This window comes from Anas platyrhynchos, chromosome 1 (assembly GCF_047663525.1).
Source record: "Anas platyrhynchos isolate ZD024472 breed Pekin duck chromosome 1, IASCAAS_PekinDuck_T2T, whole genome shotgun sequence".
Taxonomy (NCBI): domain Eukaryota; kingdom Metazoa; phylum Chordata; class Aves; order Anseriformes; family Anatidae; genus Anas; species Anas platyrhynchos.
In genome coordinates, this window is record NC_092587.1 from 126,473,904 (window position 1) to 126,495,354 (window position 21,451).

Sequence of the window (21,451 nt, forward strand, 5' to 3'; positions counted from 1 at the left end):
GGCCTTACCATATTGAAACCCTAGCCATCTCCCCCTGTTCCAGGGAGATTTTACCTTCATGGCTGTCTTGATTGCAGCACAGGTCTCACACTCATGGGTAACCTGTGTGATGGCCTCAGTGGTCAGGTCCCCGCCTCGATCACGAGCCCATCTGTAAGTGGCATCTCTCCCCAGATGTCCTGATGTTTCATGGGCCCATCGAGCTACAAACAGCTCACCCTTACATTCCCAGTCCAGGTCCACCTGAGCCACTTCAATTTTTGAAGCTCGATCCATCTCTGTGTTGTTCTGATGTTCTTCCGTAAGGCGACTCTTGGGCACGTGGGCACCTACCTGACGTACCTTTACACCCATTTTTTCTACCTGAGCAGCAATATCTTGCCACAGGGTAGCAGCCCACGGAGGTTTACCTCTGCTCTGCCAGTTGCTCGGTTTCCATTGCTGCAGCCACCCCCGCAGAGCATTTGCCACCATCCATGAGTCAGTGTGGAGGTACAGTGCCGGCCAATTTTCTCCTTTGGCAATCTGTAGGGCCAGTTGTACGGCTTTCATTTCTGCATACTGACTCGACTCCCCTTCCCCTTCCACGGCCTCCACAACTCACCGTGTGGGACTCCACACAGCAGCTTGCCATTTCCGACGGCTCCCTACCACACGGCAGGATCCGGCAGTGAACAGCACCTGCTGCTTTCTGTCTTCTGGCAACTCTCGGTGGTGATGGTGGTGCCCCTTTGGCACGCGATACCTTTTTGTTGGCACTCTGAAATCCCTGCCCTCTGGCCAGTCCATGATCTCTTCCAGGATTGCTTGGTGGTTGGGTTCAGGCGGGTTCCAGCCCGCTGCGAAATTGGTGCTTCCCACTTACTCCAGGTAGCAGCAGGGTGTGCAGTGGGGATTTTCCCTTTGAACACCCAATGGAACACAGGCAGCCGTGGGGCCCAGAGGAGCTGTGCTTCCTTTATTGTGTCACACCCCATGGTATGGGACACCCCTTTGCTTGGGGTTAGCTCAGCCGCCCTGGTGATGTCCCTTGGTCTCTCTGCCCACACGCAGCCTGCTGGCTCTGGGGGTTTGTAGGGCGTCCTGATGCGGTGCCAGCACTGCTCAGCAGCAGGCATAGAAGCAGTGTGATACCAGCGCTGTGCTAGCCCCAAGCGCAGAGCCCAGCACTGAGGGGGCTGCTTCAGGGTCTCTAACCCCCACCCATCCCCATCCCCATCCCCATCCCCGCTGCTGCGGCTCCTCCGCTCCTCCAGGGGGCGCCCCCCCCCCGGCCGTGCCTCCGCCTCCCCGCGCCTTCCGCCGCCGCTCCCCGCACCCCGCGCAGCCGCCGCCCGCCGAGCCCCCAGGCCCGCCCGCCGCCCTCCGCCGCCCCGCGCCCGGCGCCATGCCCAAGAACAAAGGTGAGGCCCCCCCGGGTCCTTCCCTTCCCCCCCGGCCCCCAACCCTGAGCCCCGAGCCCGATGCGGGGGAGCGGGGCCGCCCGGGGCCTGCCACGTGTGGGGCTCCTGCGCCGAGCCCGGCCGGGCCCAGAGGCTGGGGGGGGGTTGGGGGGGTAAAGGGGGGGTTGGGGGGGTTGGGGGGGCTGGGGTTTGGGGTTTGGGGTTTGGGGGTAGGAAGGGTGGTGAGGGCGGGTGGGGAGCTGGAAGGGAGGAGGAGCCACTCCTCACAGGATTTGTGTCCCAGGCCCTTCGCAAGTAATAACACATGCTGGTTTCTCCCCTTTTAAAATGCAGGAAAAGGAGGTAAAAACAGGCGACGAGGTAAGAATGAGAATGAATCAGAAAAAAGAGAGCTGGTGTTCAAGGAGGACGGGCAAGGTGAGTTCTCAGCTACATTTTTTTCAGTGCCATTGGTTTCAGTCAGGTGTGTCAGCGACAGACACAAAACATCTGGATGTCTGGGAAATACAGAGTTATTCTGGAAGGAAAAAAGGGATTCTCACTGGGGTTGTATTGGAACTCTAAATTACAGACTGAGAGTAGAAGGGTGACGTTAGGAAAAGGGAGATGTTAAATAGCTTCACCACTTAAGAATGAAGCTTGCTCCTCCCTGACATTATTTGATGTGTAATACAGCACGTATGTAAATGTTCTCTGGGGATCCCTTGGGCTGCTCTGCGTGAGGGGCTGTAAGCACCCAGCCTAGCTGCTCTTTCAAGCAGTTGCTGGCTGTCCCTTGGATGCGTGGTCCTGCTCCCTGTTTTATACCAACTGCAGCGTTTCCTGGGTCCTTCTCTGAGATCTCTGAAGTCACTGGCTGGAAAGTAACCTAACCTCAGCGTTCTTCCACTTCCCCTCTCGGCTTAGATGAATTGCCTGCTGGGTTGGAGGTGTGGGATGCTCAACAGGTATTAAAATGGGAACTATCAGAAGGTCCTTACTTGGACAGGTTCAGGCAAAACAAGCAACAGGAGTATTCAGCTGGAGGGTGATGGCTGGGGTTCCCCTGTCCTCTGCCTTCTGGTGGCAGTGATCTCACCTGCCTTTTGGTTTACCCTGGCCTGCGTGTCACACTCTTGTAGTGGCTTGCATACACGTGAGTGCTTCCCCAGCTGAGCAAGAAGAGCTAAGGCTTGTTAGAAATACTGGCAGAGTGCTGATCTTAAAGGCTGTAAAGACAGCACCATCTTAATGCATTTTTTTAACATTTTGCTAGAATTCTGGGGCAGTTGTAAGTAAAACAAGTTGATTTTGATGCGCCTATAAAACTCAAAGTCTGTTTCAACTCCCAAGCAAAATCTGTTTAATGAAATCCACTCCGTTTTTAATATTATGATGAGGTTTGTTGCACTGTCTAGGTTGTGCTATGGCAAGGTTGTAGAATATTGAAATACAGCTCTGGCTAATTAAGACAATTCCATTTCCTGGCAAGTGTGGGTGGTCAGAGAATGTTATAATTCTCAGAAGCTATATTTCTTTCAGTTAAGTGGTGATATGTTACACTGCAAACTTTAATACTATGAGTAAAGAACTTCAGTAGTGATTTCTGCATCTGAGTGAGGGAAGGAGATTAAAAATAATGTGAGAGATGGCAAGGATGGGAGGGATGCTGGAGAGAAGCTTCCACAGCTGAAGCCTGGTAAGTACGGGGGTGTCTTTCAGACAGTTCCTGACATCATCAAAAATTGTCCTTGCAAGCAGAATGTGTTTGTTTTTTTTTCTGTAGAAGGGATTCAGAGTGTTGGCGGGATACACAGAACGTGCCACTTCCTCCTCTTCCCTTGGTAGTAACACATGATTTTGTCGGGACAGGAACTGTGTTGCTATAATTAACTTAAACTCTGAGCATAACCTGGTAACTGTAAGAATCATCTTCAGTAAGCATGTAATGAAAGCAAAAGCATGAATACAACCAAGAAGGACCAATGTTTGCAAACATTAATGTCAACAACGAAATTCCATCAGCTCATGTGGCTGAATAATTGTCCTCTCAGGAGTTCGTGTTTGCTGAATTGTTACAGCAGATTTTGGTTACAGGGACAAAAGTTACCACTTGTTTTATGAAGCTGTTCTTTTATTGTAGCTTTGCTCAAACTTCCTGTCTCTTTCAGAATATGCCCAGGTGATCAAGATGTTAGGCAATGGAAGACTGGAGGCATTGTGTTTCGATGGTGTGAAGAGGTTATGTCATATCAGAGGGAAACTAAGAAAAAAGGTAATTTGGAAGCATTGCAATAGAAAAGAGTGGCATTATGCATGATAAGCAGTTGTAAAAAAATCTGTGTATAGCTCTTTACAAAATACAGTTCGTATTTCTAACTGGCACGGGCTGCCCAGAGAAGCTGTGGCTGCCCCATCCCTGGAGGTGTTCAAGGCCAGGCTGGATGGGGCTTTGGGCAGCCTGGTCTGGTGGGGGGTGTCTAATAGGGGATGAGGCTTAGGGAACGTGATCAGTGTGCGAGACTAGAGACTAGATCAGTTCTTAGCTTAGCAGGAGAAGTTCTCTTTATATGAGTGACATCCAGCAGAGGAAAATGGAAGTGTAAAAGGGTTGTCTGAAGCCATTTTTTTTGTATGCTATTTCCTAAAACCATTAAGAATCATGTTTTGGTATCCTTCTTAGTTTATTGTTTGAACTTGGGAGGAACTGGCTATGTATTTTCATCTTCTCACTGGTGACTTATCTGGGAATAGTTCTGGTAGGGCAATTGGGGAAAAATGTACAGCTTCCTGCAGGCACCCCAAATGCCATCACTTCGTTGTCCACTTCATCAATTCCTAGAAAGACAAAATGCAGAGCTGATCTGCAAAACTTTGTACCTTCAGGGAAGTTACATTTGCTGTCATAACTCTGCCATCTTTGGATGGTTTCATCTCTTACCCTTTTCAGATGTTAACAACTTTCTGTCCTTTATGGTGCATGGTGCTGAAGGGTCTCAATAAAAACAGATGGTCCACAATGTGCTCATTGTGGATTTTCTACCTGTTAGTTTTTAGAGACCAGTAAATGCATGTATCTTGGTGTCATTGTGAGCCCCGCTAGATGCCAGCAATACATTTGTTACTTGAACTGTTGAGAGTAATGAAGAAGGCTCACAGATAAAAGCTAGGCACTGCAGAATTAATTTCTCACTACGGAAAGCATCACTTCACTATTCCTCGTGTCAAAATGAAGTCTTAACTGAAATAGGCTCCTTCTACAACAACCAAGCTAGCATGGACTAGAACTGTCAGGTGCATTTATGTCCGCGTGTCCTATTCTGCAGGCTTCTGGCTTTGGTTTGACTGATGAGCATAGTCAGTTACTAGAAGCAGCCCCATTCATTTCCTTGGGATCATCACTGTGCTTGTCCATCACCCCCTTCACCAGCTCTTCCTTTCTTTATTTTTTTGCTGTTCCGGAGCTCAGTTCACAGAGGTGGCTTGGTGCAGTATTTCTGTTGTTCTCCCAAAAGCTATGACCTAATAACCACCCTGCTGGCTAGAAGCCCTTCATGGAAGTTTGGTTTACCTTGTGTAGCATATTATGGAGCTATTACTAATAAATCTACAGATATTTATAAGGTTGATTTTGCTGTTAAAATATGACATTGGATATTTCCAGTTAATTGGTTAGAAGGTAGAAATGGTAACTGTAGTGTAATTTTCATGTCTTTCAGTGTATATATATATGTGTGTGTGTGTGTGTGTATAAATAAATACAACAAATGCTTACTCTTTCAGGTTTGGATTAATACATCAGATATCATACTGGTTGGCTTACGAGACTACCAGGTAAAAATTCCCTGTAATTAGCTCCTGAAAAATAACTTTCAGGCAGCTTTATTTAATGTTAAGTTGCAGCAGGTATACTGAGTGAATTCCCATCTAATTTTTTTTTGAATTTGTGTGTAGTTATTCTAAATCATGATTTTTACTTTCCTTGTATTACAGAAGGATCGTTATGACTAGATGACAAATACCCAGTACAACTTGTTCTTCCAAATTTAATTGCACTCTGAGACTTTGTTGGCATCTTACTGTCCTTAATGACATCACACCTGAACTTTTATTTTTTCCAGGTGTAGCTGTTTGATGCTTGGGTCTTGTGATATAAGGAAGATGGAGCCAAGCACCAAACTCTTTATTGTGGTAATCAGAATTTTGGATCTTTGGTGTTTAGGCTTTTTACCTTAAGAGACCAATTAATTGCTGAATAGTTTGTACTTAAATTTCTGGAAAGAGTAATTTAACTTTACCTAATGTAAAGGTTAATGGAAAACAATTGTCAAACTTTCATTAGGTAAATGTTTTTTCATGAATTCCAGTATTGTCATCATTTAGTCAAAGATAGATTCTGCTTCTGAAACGTACGTTATAAAATTGTAAATTATTTAAGGTGTTGTCATTTACTGCATATATTGAATTGCTTAAAACTTTTGCAGTGACCACCAAACACCTCACTTATTTCTGAAGAAAGATTAATGTTAAAGGCATGGAACTGAACTTCTCAAGTGACTTAGAATAGGACAAAATTAAATATCACCCAGCAGAGATGAAGATATTCTACAAATGAGCTGCTTTTTTTTTTTTTTTTTTAAGCTCAGAATTAAAGAAAACTAGAGGAACAAGATACGGCTCTTCCATAAATAATATAGGTGTTACTAGTTAAATGTAGTTAGTAGGGAAGTTTTTTTCTCCTTCACAGATGACTAATGAAGTCTAATAAATCTTTATTTAGGATAACAAGGCTGATGTTATTCTAAAGTACAATGCAGATGAAGCCAGAAGTCTGAAAGCATATGGGGAGCTTCCAGAACATGGTAAGAATCTTCTCAGTTTAAATTCAAAGTTCATATTGGATAAGAATATGCAGTGTGTCTTGACTTGGTATAATTGCATTCCTTAACTTCTCTAAATGCTTTTTTAGCTAAAATCAATGAAACAGACACATTTGGTCCCGGAGATGATGATGAAATCCAGTTTGATGATATTGGAGATGATGATGAAGATATTGATGATGTAAGTAGTAGACATGTATTTTGTATCACGTTTGTCATCTTTGGCAATAAGCCGTTTTTCAGTGTTTTTTAGAACAAATAAAACAATACATTAACGTTCAGAATAGCTTACCTTGTCAAGGATTTTATTCTTAAAATAAATTTATGATAGTGTATTTGCATTCTCAGTTTGCACTGCTTCGAGGACCTGTTGTTTCACTTCATCAGCTCCTGGAATTCTTTTCAGAATAAAGCTTCACCTCAGACAATCCTCGTAGTTGTTTGAGATTACTGCTTCAGAAAAGGGTTCCGTTCTCTTTTCTGTCCTACAGTCCTCTTCTAGTTCGCCTCTGTGCAAAGCATGTATGCTTAGTGTCGTACTATTAAAACTTTAATGAAGAGCAGTCTTCTCATTAACTTTAAGATGCTCAAAATCAAAGTAGATTGACCCCAAAGACTCAGATTTATGTTGCAGTGTCTATTTGAGTGATTGTGTATGTGTGCACACATGGGGGAGGAATTGCAGTTACAAAATTCACCAGTTAGATACTTGGATGTAGCTGGATGCTGAAGGAGTGGACCATCTCCCTAAGTACTGCTCCTGTAAGCTCCTTACAAGGGGCTCGTGTTGGAAAGCAAAGTAGATGATACAGGAAGGTTTAGCAGACTAGTAGGATTTCCTGGCATCTCCTGCAAAGTAGTCTGGAAATACCACTCAGGGAACCTGCACAAAGACCTGTGGGTCAATTCCCATGTCATGTGGGGCAGATTTGGCCAGTTCATTTGAACCAAGATGAGCCATAGAAATGTTGACCCTAATTACATTGGATTCCAATTGCTGGAATAGGTCACAGGTTACGTAGGTGTTTTGAGGACTTACATAACCTTGTAGGTTTCAACTCCCTAGTTTCTCTGTAGCTTTAAAAATCTCACCATCTAATAAGAAGTACAGAAACAGTTGAAGGATTTGTGGTTTTTTTTTAATACCTTAAATCTCTGTTTTTGTTGCATGCTGTGAATTCCATAAGATCATAAAAAGCTTCACCTTAGTCGTGCTAATCATAATCGTGAATTTGCAGATTGTCACATTCAGCTGTGTTACTGCTTGTCACTAACCGTAGTAACTGACTGTGCACATTCTTACAGTAGTAAAATGTATTATAATTCAAATTAGAATCTGCTGTGAAATCTTTTCTATGATTTACTTTATTTTGCAGTAGAGAGATGAACGTGTACACAGTCAGCAGGCTCAGAGGATAAGTAGAAACTTACTGAGCCTGTGAGTTAACTTAATTGGATAGACTGTTGTAATTACCTCCTGATGCTTTAACTCGTCAGCTTTTTAGTCGTTTCTCTGAGCTGGTGATATGGCTAATTCTCTAAATGCTTGTATTATTTTGACCTTATTGAGGCTCTCAGTTTCGATCACATATTTTCATAACATATGAATGTTTAGCTAGAAATGCTTTCTAGTACTGCATGCTTTTAATAACGAAGCTACTTGAAGTGCTAAATTGCTGTATGAATATTGCAAGACTAAAATTTCCAAACATCCATCTTTGTGTGGGATGATAATATATTAATGTGAGCAGCTAGGATTGTTTTTAATTTATTCAGCTATGCAATATTACAATATCCTTTAAGAAAGGAGCAAGTGTAACAAAATATGAGTAATCTCTGAGGATCGTTGCAGCCCACTTAGAATGAAGTGTGGCTTTGAAAGTCAGAGTTAATGTGGTGGAGCCTTTGCTTGGCTGCTCATGTTAGAAGAATCGTTAGAAAACTGTTTTGCCACTAAACTTCTGTTGATAGTCAATACTTAGGAACCTTACCCTTAAACTCAGTTTTGGCTTTTTTTCTTGAGAATTGAGCGCTTATTTATGTCTGTACTGTTTATATGTAAGCATATTGGCATAATTGCTCCCTTATATAACAGTAGTAGCGTAACATCAGTGGTGGGGACGTAAGAGGAAAGTGGATGTTTGCTTATTGAGAAAGTGGGATACAAGCTGAGGTAAAAACATTATTGTAGTGAGTTCAGGAGGCTTCCTGTTTTGACTGTTAAAAAAAATAGCTTAAAGACAGAACTGATTGATTAAAAGTCATATGAAGAAAATTTTTTTTTTTTTTTTTTTTTTTCCAGATCTAATTTGGAACAGAGGTTTACATTCCAACTTCCTTCCTCCAAGGATTGTTCTACATTGATATTTCGATTATTTTTTGGGTGAAGTCCCTTTCTTTTAAGAAGACTGAAAATTCTCGGTAAAGAGTGTAGTTTGTTACATCAAAAGGATTTATTTTCAATGTTTGTTTTAAAGTATTTATATTTCTTTAGAGATGGATAATGCTGGATTATCACAAAGGCTAAATGAATTGCCACAAATATTTTGTCTCTTCACCAATTAGAGCTTTTACCTCTGGATGTAAGTGAAATACAATGACATGGGCTGTAAAAGACTGCATTTTTCCCTCTTCTGCTTTCATCACTACAATGCAGTTAATCTTGTATTTTGAAATAAAAATTGTTTACCCTGTAATTATCATGGATTTTGATTAAATACCCAGTTCAGATTAGTATCAAAACATACTATGCAGTGTCTGTCCTTATACCCCTTTCCTTGACGTTAACTTTTAAAAGATTTTGATAATATAAAGGGAAGGCAGAAAGCTGCATTTAAATTCATAATGCGTGAATCTGCTTTTCATGTCTACTAGCATGCTGCTATTTTTATACTGATTTTGATAATTAAAAACACTCATTATTATGAAGATGTAAATTTGCCATAGTGGAGAGGCAGAGGGAAGTAACAAAGAAAAGTAAGCAGCATCTTAAATTTGCAGTTGTTAAAAACTGTCTTGTGTGCATAGCTCTTCTGTATTTTAAGTACAGTAGTTAAGCTGTAGTTGCAGAAGATGAACACTGGGTGGCAACCAACTTAACAGGGATACCCTGATAAAAAAACATTAGCAGTTGGGTTTGTACTGAAAAATACGTAAAGCAGTTTTTTCCCCAAAGTGAATGCTTAACATTTTTGATACGTTAAACATGTAGAATATTTTTACATTATAGAAAAGGGTTATGTTAAGAGTAGAGTTTTATTTTAATCTTAAACTCCATGCAGTGTAAGGTACAACATTAAAGATTATGTGAACCTTGAATAACGACGTAAAAGAGAAATTACACTTGTGTCAAACGTAGGAAAAGAATCTTTTCATCCAGGATGAATCACTGAAACAAATTAATGGAAAGATTCTTCTCCACCTTTGGACTGGAGGAGTCAGTCAAAAAGCTGAATAAAGACTAACATCATCATGCAAATATTATTTTGTGGTAGCCTTAGTTTGTCTTCAATTATGTATTTAACAACTCTGAAAGCAGGTTAATGCAAAACTTCCTTTTGTGCCATAAAAATCTGATTCTTGACACTTGTATTCGTTATACAGTCTTTTTGGTATGATGTAAAGTGACTACCCCAATAGATAAAAACAAAATGGCTTTAAATATCGAGTGGCCTCATTGCTTTACATGATTTTTGAGAAGTTCTGTGCTAGAGCTTCCAGAGCTTTTAAGATCATGTCCTCTCTCTTATATCTTTACTTCTTCATAGCATCTCTATCCTGTATTGGATCTGATCTTATTCTAGGGATGACTATTTCTTAGTATTGAGTAGTTTTGCCAAATGTTTCATGGGTTTTAAATAATCATTGTAAAAACTTGCTAAATATTGGGAAAAGATGCTATAGACACAGCATTCTTAGTTCCCTGTTGTTAAAGTGTATAAGGTCTTTCTATGTCTATAGAGTTCAATTGTGAATCAACATAAAAACAGTAAAGTTTCAGGATAAGGTTTATAAATCATTCCCTAGCTTACTGGTGTCCTCAGACTATTGAGCAGATCTGAAAATGGTTAAAAGCTTTCAAAACTGGGCTTGAGGTCCAAGTGCAGAAGATTTCTGTTCAGTTGTGCTAGCAGAAAGGTTAATGATTAAAATCCAGTGAATGTTACTGAAGATTAAAATACTATGGGATTTATCTTGCCAAAAATAGTATTGTACATAGCGGAAAAATGTAAAGTACATGGTCACTGCTAAGAAGAAACACAGATAAATACGTTGCTGTTGCAAGGAACTTCTTTCTATGTACCAGAGTTCTCTGGTATAATAGATACTTCAGCTCTGGAGCAAAGATGAAATTCTAAACTCTGTTCCTGGCAGAATTGGTTCCAGTCCTTGTCAGTGACAGGCTTGTGTCTGGCTCACCCAAAACTCTTCAGAGCTTTTAAGGAAATTTCCTATTTATTAGTGCTCTGGCTCAACACCACCTCATTGATGTTTTCATGCTAGGCTGCATTGTCTTTGTCGAATACATTCCCTCATTCTCAGCTAGAGCTTCTTTCACAGAGCAATCTGGGCAGCTTTATACTGTCTTTTTTTGGGGTGGCGAAACGGCTTGTACAAGTAGCTCCCTTTTCAGTGTCTCCATGCGAAGAAGGAGGTAAAACAGTAGCTGCCAGGTGGAGGATTACAAGATTACTGACTAAAACCACGAAAGGTGCTCCATCTGTAACAGTATTTTCAAAATAAGTTTTTAATAAGGCTTTCAATATTTGGAATTGATGCTGGCTTTTCACCTGTAGTGTAAAATTGAAAGTAGAGATTCAAAGATGAATTTTCTGCTACTGAAGTGTAAACTTTGTGTTCTCCAGGATGTTTCACATTTTAAGATCATTTTGTGATTAAAACTTTGAAACACGATTTTTGTTCATTGTTCCAGATTTTATATTCTTTGTCTCTATGCCTCATAATGGTGGCAGCTGCATGCTTCTTTGGACAGCCCTAATGCTTTTCCACCCTAATTCTTTGCAGGTATAGTCCAGACACAAAGTTCTAAAAAAAAAAAAAAAAAAAAATATATATATGTTTTTAAAAGAAATAAATTATCCTTTCCTTCCTCAAAAGGAGGAGGAGGAACGGGTGACCCATGATTGCTTGGCTGTGTGCCATTTACTTGTTACTACTGATAGGTTATGTATAACATATGACTGTGTGCTGTATGTGCTACTGTGCCTGTATGTGGTACTGCACACTGTGGCCATCAATGAAAATACAGTGATGACTAACTAAAGGTGACAGTTTGCTCAGTGTGGTACCTAGCAGTGCTCCTAACCAGGTTCTTCGTGACAAACTGATTGGACTTGTGGGCTATGTAAGTTGTGAACCACTGCTTCTCCCCATGGCTATGAGGTAAGTCTCGTTTTCAGGTGAGATGGGTTGCTGAAGCTTGCTCAATAACAGGAGCAGTCAACCTAAACCATGATCATTTGCTATTACTGAACACGAATGTTATGGGACCTGAGTCTCTACTGGCTCAGTAGCTCGAGCCTAGTTTTTTGCCTGTGAACACTATGAGTGAATATTAGAAATTAGGACTTGAAAATTAAAATAAGCACAGCCTTTTGGAAGAGCTGTGGGAAGAGGCAAGTACTGTCTGAAATAATGGAGTAGTCTGATTGCAATTTCATTTGTACCTTTAAATTTGATGCCTCTTGCTTTTGTGAAGGTCATTGTTGGCAATGCTTTCTCATTCTGACACAAAGCAAAACGAAGCTTAATTTATTTCTATCGATGTTCATGCCCTTTGGGAAAGGTGGGAGAAGAGATGAGCAGGGAGGATGCCAGGGAGGATACACACACACTCATCACACCAAGCATGAGTCAGCATTCCTGTTGACTAATTGAGGTTGCTTGTGCTGTATCTTGCCCATCAAATTTAGTGTTGAAGATCAACTTTTATAATCCGTCTCAAACAAACAGAGAAACTATCTGAAAACAATGAGTACTTTCATAAACTCCATCTAGGAAGGTAGGTATTAACAGCAGGGTACCACTAGAAGTGTCTAAAAATGTGTTTCTCCTTTCAAGAGCTTGTTTGCTCCTGGGCTGCGTTTGGGATCCGTATGTTTTAATTATGCTAAATGTATTTTGGGGGGGCTTTTCCTTTCAATACTTTTAAATGTTTATAGCTAAGATAGAGACAAGTTGAGTGACCAGGGTTTTTTTCTTTTCAATTGCATATATAATGTGTAGGTTGTCAAAACAGGCAATGGTTCTAGTAGTTTGCACGTTTTCTTCAGTGCTGCTGTGGTAGGCCTTGCCTCTAGCGCTTTGTATTTTCTGTCCCATGAATTAGATTTTCTTCATTTTATTAAATGTGTAGACAGAAAGGACAGTTGCAGAGCAATTTGGTTTATATTCAGGCTGTCAGCTCAAGAAGAGGAAGTTTAATCAGAAGCCGAAAGAGACTCAGTAACAGCTGAGGGACCTATTACTGCATCACGTGCCTAACAGTAAATCCTTTTTTTGAAATGCTTTTACTGGGTATTCTTACACATTCACTCTTCCTGATTGTAGCAGTGGGTAGCTCAAGTCCAGTGCCTGTTAATTGTGTGTCTAGGCTGTTACGTTGTTAGGAGTCTTTTGTGTTGTCAGTAGCATCTATACTACTTTACCAGCCATACTCTTCTTTATGGTTGGTTAATTTTATTCCAGCTTGAAGATGATCATTGGCAAAATACCCTTACGTGTTCAGCCTGTGGAGGGAGCAGATGAGCTACCCAAAAACCATCAACAACAACAACAACGACTAAAACTTGGCATGTTGCGGTGACCGAATTGCTTCAACTTTAGTTTTCCGTCACAGGGTTTGGGGACTTTGAGGTGCCTAGTGTCTGCAATAACTATTGCCAAGAGTTGAAATTTTTTTTTCTTCCAGACCCTTGAAGTAGTTCGCCTTCTTTCTAAAGAACAAGCTGATGGAAGCACACAGGCATGGGCTAAGGATGCAAACCTGTCACTGGCAGCAACGCTTGATGGATGCTGCTGCCCCCATTTGTAGTAGGTGCAGTGAAGATCAGCAGAGACAAGAGGATTCCCCTGCGGCACCCGGGCCTGCCTGTGTTGTACGTGGTTCCTCCAGAGAGGGTTCAATTTTGTGACAACCCTTGAGCTAGTGACAGGAGGCTTTACAGATGCATGAAATCTGCAAAGAAGGGAAGTGTAGTGCCTGCAGAGTGCCAGTTGATGTGATCTTTTTGGATTTCAGCAAAGCTTTAGATGCTTTTTCTCACAGTATCCTTCTGGACAAGATGTCCAGCATACAACTAGACAAATACATAACATGATGGGCGAACAACGGGCTGATGGGTCAGGCTCACAGGGTTATAGTAAATGGGGTTACATCAGACTGGCGGCCAGTCACCACTGGGTTTCCCCTCAGAGCTCCATGTTAGGGGCAGTCAAAGCATCAGTGCTTTTATAAATATAAAAATAAATATAAAAGCATCGATGCTTTTGTAAAAGATCTGGATGCAGGACTTCATACTAAATAAGTTTGTGGATGACACTAAATTAGGAGGAGCTGTTGACACCCTTGAAGGTAGAGTAGCCTTGCAGAAAGATTTTGACAAATTGGAGGGCTGAGCAACCACCAACTATGTGAGATTTAACAAGCAAATTCTGTACCTGGGATGGGGCAACCCTGGATATGTGAACAGGTTAGGATGCCATGACCAGTTCCCTGGGTAACCTGTGCTGCTTGACCACCCTCTCAGCAAAGAACCTTTTCCTATTATCCAACACTCACTAAAAATGTTAGTATGCCACCTGTAAGTGGAACAAATGATGGTACGAGTGTATTCGAATACAACTATCGACTATGAAAGAACTGGACAGTTGGGAGAGGGGTAACACAAACAGCTGGTGCTCCTCTATTTAAGCTGTAAACCTCAACAGACTGCCTCCTCCTCTTTCCCTCCTGTCCCCAATTTGAATTGATGCCATTGTCTTGCTAGGCATACTTTTCGTCTACAAAGGTGGGAAGAGTGATCTCATGCTTCATAAAAGGTTGCTTTAGGTTTTGATCTAATCTGTTGCTTTACCGATACGTTGGCTTGATCTGTGAGAGGAAAAACAGTATTTTGACTGAAACTGCTGTAAACTTGTGAAAGTCAACATTAACTGTAGTATTTAGTGTATGATAATACGGGAAATAATACACAATTATGAAAGAGAAGAATATAGCCAGTAACTGAATATATAGATGTTATAGGCAGCCTTACCTATGCAATGTTAGAGAATCGAGGGGAAAAGAAACACTGAAAATGTGAGTCTGATTTAGGGCATGGGGAAACAGTTAGAAGAAACAGCTTGAGTGCCAAGTATCGAATAATTTGATTTAGACTGAGAAGAAAGCATGACTATTTCTGATCGTTTTCTGTAGATTGATATCTTCTGACTTAATCTTTAGTTTTTCAGCCTTCAAAATGATCTTTATGCTTGTTTCAAGAGGATTTTTTCATTCACTTTTTTTCTGAACTTTTATAATCAATTATGGTAGCATATAAACGTTGTTTTACAGTTTTCATATTCTTCATTTTGCACAATAAGGCTAAGTAAATCTGTTTTCATTTTCCTGTGAAAACCTGTTTCTTCTGGCTTGAAGTTCTTGAACCTGTAATTTTTCCCACATAATGTCTGGTGGCCTAGTTAAGTGTCATAGCAAAATCTTCCTACGGGGACAGCTGTGCTGGTAATGAAAGTTGACGAGACCACTCTTCCATTACATGGCCCTGGGTCAGCAGCAGCAGTCTTATGTCTCTGTGCCACATCCCCACTAGGAGGCTCTGCCAACATTCCCTCAGTGCTACCACTAACCCAGCTGGGACTACTGTGTTCTTCAAAAGGTGTCTTGTTATAGCTTTCTCTAGGTCTGAATATGCTAAAACAGGGAAAAATCTTCTCTGAGGCCTTATTTCTGCCCAACTCTTGCAAGGGAAATGGACAGAAACCATGTTCTCCTGATAACAAATGTTTATTCAGATCAGAAGAGTCGTAAGACTCTATATCCTTGTTCTGTGCATGCATTTCTTTTGGTTCATATATTTTTGCTATCCACACTTCACAGACTGGTTGTCTCATACTGTTCATCGTTGAGATTTCATGAGGAACTTTTCCAGGTATCTTTATCATGAGAAGTATTGCCATCATGGGGATGCAGCATTGTTCCTAATAGCTTAATATGCCTTAGTAATTTACCTTCCTGTGTCCTCCCTTTAAAAATATTCTTTTGATTTTTTTACCTCAACGTACCATGGGTGACCTTGGTAGGAACTCAGTTACCAATTTTCCTAATGACATGGTTACAATGGATGACACTTAATGGTCCTTCCAATAGATACCTAAGCAAGTTTTATTTTTTCTCCCTCCAAAAAGTATACTTTCCTCAAATGGAGTGCATTCATGTGTAACTTGATCTTAGGCATACAAACCAAAGGTGTTTAGCTGATCTCCTGTCTTATTCCAGCAATTTCAAACGATCAAGGACTGTTTGTTAACCGTAACGCATAGCTAATTGTCTGTTTCAAAATAACTTGGTGTGCATACTGTAGCTAAATGTTTTGTCAAGCCACGGGCAATTTAATATTATTCAGAAATATTTTCAGAACTGATTTGTATGGCAACTACATCAAAGAGTGTACATAACTCGCTAACCATAATTCAGTTAGAGGTATCTTATCTTGACACAATTTGCTGAAGTCTACGGTTACTTTTCTGTTAGACTGAAATCTTTCTTCTAGCAGCAGTCTGTTGCTTATATGTGATAAGAGATGGAGTGCCCAAGGGAAATCACCAGCACAGTAAGTAGATTTGGAATGTACTGAGCATGGATTTTCCACCCACACCACTATGTAGCTGTTTCCATTCAAGTCCAACCTCTGCATTCAGAAATCCAGAGGTGGCAGACAGAGTAATGTTCCACCTCCCGTCTCCACCACATTTTATTGCACTTCCCCATTAGTCCCATTTGAATCTTAAGTAACAGGTCTCTAAGTAAAACGCATTGCATCTCTTGCAGTATCTTGGAATGTTTCAGCTTCGGAATATCAACAAAGTATTTCATAAACATGGAGAATTAGCCAGTCTGTGTACAATTGAAAGGGTAGTCTAGGCCCTGTCATCCTGTTTGTGATTACCAAAAGCAGGTAGAGAAGAATGTAGGAAACAGGTGGTATGCAATGAAGTCTTTCTTATTCTGTAGCTTCCCACTGCCAACACTTACCAGTTAGGGGATTCCCCAGCTGGAGCTCACTTTGTCATGTCACAGCCTTCCCTTCTCAGATAGGAAAATGGGGAGCAAGGAAGGGAGTTGTTCAGAAGAAGACCGGGAACAGATTTTTGATTCTATAAGTGACCGGGGTTGCATGTGTGCTTTGGGGCTGTATCAGGAATCTGGGCTGGGCATTCCCCTTGAACTTCAGGTCATAGTCTTCAAGTACGCAGAAATACAAATTTCAGTGGCATCGCTTCAGGACAGCGGCTCAAGATTTGTTCTTTTTGGTGAAAAAGTGATTTCCCCTTGGAATCTGTTCTTCTGTTACAAACAGCTGCAAATCACTGAGAGCACTGTATGTACTACAAGAATATTTAAAGAGTAGGTTACAAAGGGAAAAACAGATTCCTCTTTCAGGACTGAGAAAAAACTTTGGGTCAGTTATTTTCATCACCTACTAGGAAAGTGCTAGACTTTCAGATCTAAATCCAGACTCTCTCCCCTGATATCTGCCCCTGATGGGCACTCCCCACACCCCATCTGAAAAGACTTCACATCTTTGTTCTCTCCATAAAGGTACAGTGGTGTCTGCCTCACTTGCTAGCAGCCTGCTGCCATGGACAGAATCGCTTCCTGTGGTAGTGGTGGAGCTGCATGGGGATTCTCTGAACCTCTTGTTTTTTATTATTATATTTTTATTATTAATTTTCACAGTAATAATAATGCACGTAGCTTACTTAACTGAAGTATTATATCCATGCAATTTCTTCAGACAATATTATTAAATTATACAGTAAGAAGTCAGAAGCTACAGAAACTTTGTTCTTTCTTGAGCTGAGCTGAATTAGTGTTGGCACAGGAGTCTTTTCAACTAAACTTCCCCCACTGTAGTTCTACTGTGAAACTATTCCCTTAATGGTGCTGAAGGCCACTTTTCCATTGATTAGTATAGAGTTGAATATTGGGCACTTTATGAAGCGGGTGTTTGTGTGCCCAAAAACGGACGTGGTGTTTTAGATGCAGTTTCAGCGTAACTACGTTCTTCACTGCAGTCTGAAACAAGCATCTGGTGTATGATTTTAAAGCGTGCTGGTGATTATTCTCCCTATAATTGTAATATCATACTGTATGGTACTTTCTTTTCTTGTCTTGCTTCAGAAGACCTGTGGCTCTCACAAAACCAGAAGTACTGGCAGGACTCATCAGTCTCCTGTTCAGATGCACTGAACGCTACCTTCATTTCCATCTGCCTGCTGATCTAGTAGGCAACTAGCTTTCTGCTCTGCTCCCTGCAGCATTGCTCCATATTTACTCTGGCTAACAATAACTTCATTTGAAAATGAATATGTTTCTTTGAAGCTTATTATCAATCTAATACTTTGTTTTACCAAAGGGAGTATAACTTTAATCAGCTGCATTTGTATTGGCTAAGCGTTACCAGTGCCTGAAGTTTCTAAAGCATTCACTGTTCTCTAGCTTGCTCATTCTTCTGTACAGATTGCCTTTATGTTCAGGAGTCAAGTCTCAGGTTTCCCTGGAAGGCTTGTCCACTGTTGAGCCCTTGGAGCATTCGCTGGCTCTGAAACACAGGACATAAACTTGACTCCGAGAACTCCTGACTGACCTCCCTGTTAGAGAAGGTAACTGAGGGACTCTGTCTCGGCGGAGGAGTTGTGTGAAGTGGAAAAAAAATATGATTGGTAGATACTGCAGAATAAGTGTATAGATTCACTTTTTTTTTTTTTTTTTTTGAGGCTACCTTTCATCTTTGGTGCAACCAGATGTGCCTCTATCTTTGGTGAAAAGTGCACCACAGACTGCAGTATTGGTTACTCTCATATCCACAGTCACATAGACCTGAAAACCTTTGGGAAAATAAAACAATTCTCATGTTTCAATGATTCCCTGTGAATTATTTTTGAAAAAGTTTTCAATTGTGTGCTCTTAAAGCTGGTTTTGTTAATAGCCGTTGACTTGGGAGAATAAATGAGATTCAGACTGTCACTGTGGATTTCTGAAACAAGTACATGTTCCACAAGAAGACAGTTCTTAGATGCACCCATGTCTTGAGCTTAGATTGGGACTTTTGTTAAATTCAAGTTATTTTGTCTCGAGGCTATGCTTCTAAGATTTTTTCAACTTTAAGTTGTCAAGGTTCAGCTCAATCTATTAAAGTGGTTTTTGTTTGTTTTTCATTTTGTTTTCTTTCAGAACTACATGCTTGCCAAAAGGGATTGGCTGCATAGCATGAATGTGGAAAGCCTTTTATCTGTTATTTCAGTGATTTCAGTTTGTTAACTCAGGGGTAAGATTCAATGATCAGTTTTGAATCTACTGAATCCCAGCTGAGAAAAGTAAGAGTAAAAGTAAAAGTACAGAGGGTAGGATAGAGTTCTCATGCCAGAATGGCCTTCACAGGTACACTTACACTTTTTTGAGGTTTGTTTGGAATTAGTTTTAAGTTCGTGTTTATAGAGAGCATTATTCTTAAGTATATAATCAGTTCGAGTGTTCATTCTGTAAGATCATGTGGTGCTTAGCTGCCTGCCAGGTCAAGCCCCAACACCTGTACTGGTGCATGGGTTTATTACTCCCCAGATGCAGCACTTGGCGTTTCCCCTTGCTGACCTTCATGAGGATTCTGTTGACCCATTTCTCCAGCTTGTGAAGGTCCCCTTTAATGGCAGCACACCCATCTGAGGTGTCAACTACTCCTCCCAGTTTTGTCATCTTGCAAACTTGCTCAGAGTACACTCTGTCACATTATCCAGGTCACTGGTGAAGATGTTGAGCGATACTGCCTTCTGTACACCACTAGTGACTGGCCTCCAGATGGACCTCATGGCACTGATCACAACCCTTTGAGCCTGGCAGCTCGGTTGGTTTGCTGTCCACACTACTGTCCATTTATCTAGTCTATATTTCATCATCTTGTCTGAGGATGTTATGAGAGACAGTACTGAAAGTCTTGTTCAAGTCAACATAAACCACACATACTGCTCTCCTTTCCTCCACCAAGCCACTCATATCACCTTGACATAGGGTAGGCAGGATCTCCACTTTGTATACCAGTTCTGACTACTCCCAGACACCTTCTCATTCTTACTATGTTTGCAAATCCTCCTAGAAATGATTTCCAATACCACCTTCCCAGGGACTGAGGTGAGGGGTGAGGCCACCTGCCCTGTAGTTTGTTGAATCTTCCTTTTTGCCTTTCTTGACAATAGGAACGACATTTGCTTTTTCCCAGTCCTTAGGAACCTGCCGTGGTCGCTGTCATCCTTCAGAGATTAACGAGAGTGGCCTCACAATGACATCAGCCAGGTGCCTCAGAACTTGGGAGTGTATAACGTGCATCTCATCAAGTGTCTTCTGGTTCTAGTTTCTCCTAGCATGGCTGCTCTGCTCCTCTCCTAGGGACGCGCTATGCCCTACCATTTCTCCATGGAAACCTAGAATACTGGATCTAAAGCCAAATCCAAAACAAAAGGAAGAATTTGTATGTGTAGGATATATGCATATATATTACCCTCTCTGGAGATTATTTTTTTTTGGTAAGAAAAAACCAACCACCCCACACCTCTAGTCAAGAGACTAGCAAATTACAGTGTTCCCCTGAATACGGTAAAACAAGTTCTACCTGTGACACCTGAAAAAGTGACACATGAAAATCCTGTTGAGTATAAATGACCTTATTGTCACTTGCCTACGATGATAGAAATCACGTGGACTCTCATTAGCATGGCAACTTGCTTCTTGCAAGTATTAAGTCCAATTTGTAGATCCAAAGTATACAGGTCCAGCTTTCTCTTCTGCACCATCAGGCATTGCTAGAACAAGTCTGTGGCCACGTAGAGTGTCATAGCAGTAGGACTAGGATTCTCTCGTAGGTCTAGTTGCTTCAATTTCCTCTTCTTCAGAGGATGATCTATAACTCCAGTTTAATGAGGATAGAGTCTTTTTTTAAAAAAAATATTTTGTTGAGATTTAAGCATCAAATGCACTGTTCCGATTTCACCTGCTCCATCATGTCAAGCTGTATTGAAAAATATGGAAAAATTATATTTTATTCAGGAGGGATTGTCGTTTCTATGCACCTCATTCCTAAGTGATAAAGGCTATGACAGTCCACGGATTTACAGGCAAATTATAATCTTCAATATTTCCTTACAGAGCAAGAAAAATATAATGCAGTTGAGAGACTTGTTTTCTGTATCATGCAGCATGGGAAATTATGGGGCTGAAATGTCATAGAATTAATATAGTTCACAGAAAAATGTGTCTATTTATACCAAAGCATTTCCCACACAGCAAAGAAGGGGGATAATGCTTTGCAAACAGAAGGCCAGACTAATTAGTAATTTAGGTTATGCTCCAGACATGACAGAAGTGAATCTAGACTCAGTCATTCCATTTTAATGAAGTATGGGACTAAGCCAGAAAGATGAATGGGTGCCGTGGCAAGGGAGTGAGGGATGTGGATTTAATGCTGTTCTTTAGCTGAAGTTTCTGACTATGCTTCTACCATCTCCATAAAGTGGGTTGATGAGAGGTGTTGTCTCAGTTACATAACTCACCAAGGTGTTTCCCTTCCATAAAATCATCTCTCTGCAAACAGGCTGGGTGACAATCTTCTACCAGCACTCATGAAACCAAACAAGTTAATAAACAGATTATTTTAATAATAGGGTTTTAATAATAAGGCATTGTGAAGACCTAAGGCCTGCTGCAAGATCATAAAAATGTTTGTTGGAAGGCACCTCTGGAGGATATCTTTGAATTTGACTAGCTCTACACCGGATTATGTTCCTTGTGGCTTTGTCTGAATCTTGAAAAGGCCCAGTGGCAGAGGTTCCTCCACCTCTCCATTCTAGTGCCCAGCTACTCTCATGTTGATTTTGTTTTCTGATATCCAGCCTGAA

At 41.0% G+C, this 21,451-nt stretch overlaps 1 protein-coding gene across 1 annotated transcript; it reads left to right on the plus strand.

Moving 5' to 3' along the window:
• Positions 1 to 1,252: 1,252 nt before the first annotated feature.
• Positions 1,253 to 11,176, plus strand: EIF1AX (eukaryotic translation initiation factor 1A X-linked). Its single transcript, XM_038172896.2, has 7 exons — positions 1,253 to 1,403; positions 1,737 to 1,820; positions 3,554 to 3,657; positions 5,166 to 5,216; positions 6,163 to 6,244; positions 6,352 to 6,443; positions 8,565 to 11,176. The coding sequence occupies exons 1-7, from the start codon at positions 1,388 to 1,390 to the stop codon at positions 8,568 to 8,570; spliced, it is 435 nt and encodes a 144-aa protein (XP_038028824.1). The 5' UTR covers positions 1,253 to 1,387; the 3' UTR covers positions 8,571 to 11,176.
• Positions 11,177 to 21,451: the final 10,275 nt, after the last annotated feature.

Excerpts from the sequence above, each read along its gene's own strand:
- EIF1AX (XM_038172896.2), top strand. Across the intron at positions 3,658-5,165 it reads GAGGGAAACTAAGAAAAAAG|GTTTGGATTAATACATCAGA; the intron begins GTAATTTGGAAG and ends TTACTCTTTCAG. Across the intron at positions 5,217-6,162 it reads TTGGCTTACGAGACTACCAG|GATAACAAGGCTGATGTTAT; the intron begins GTAAAAATTCCC and ends ATCTTTATTTAG.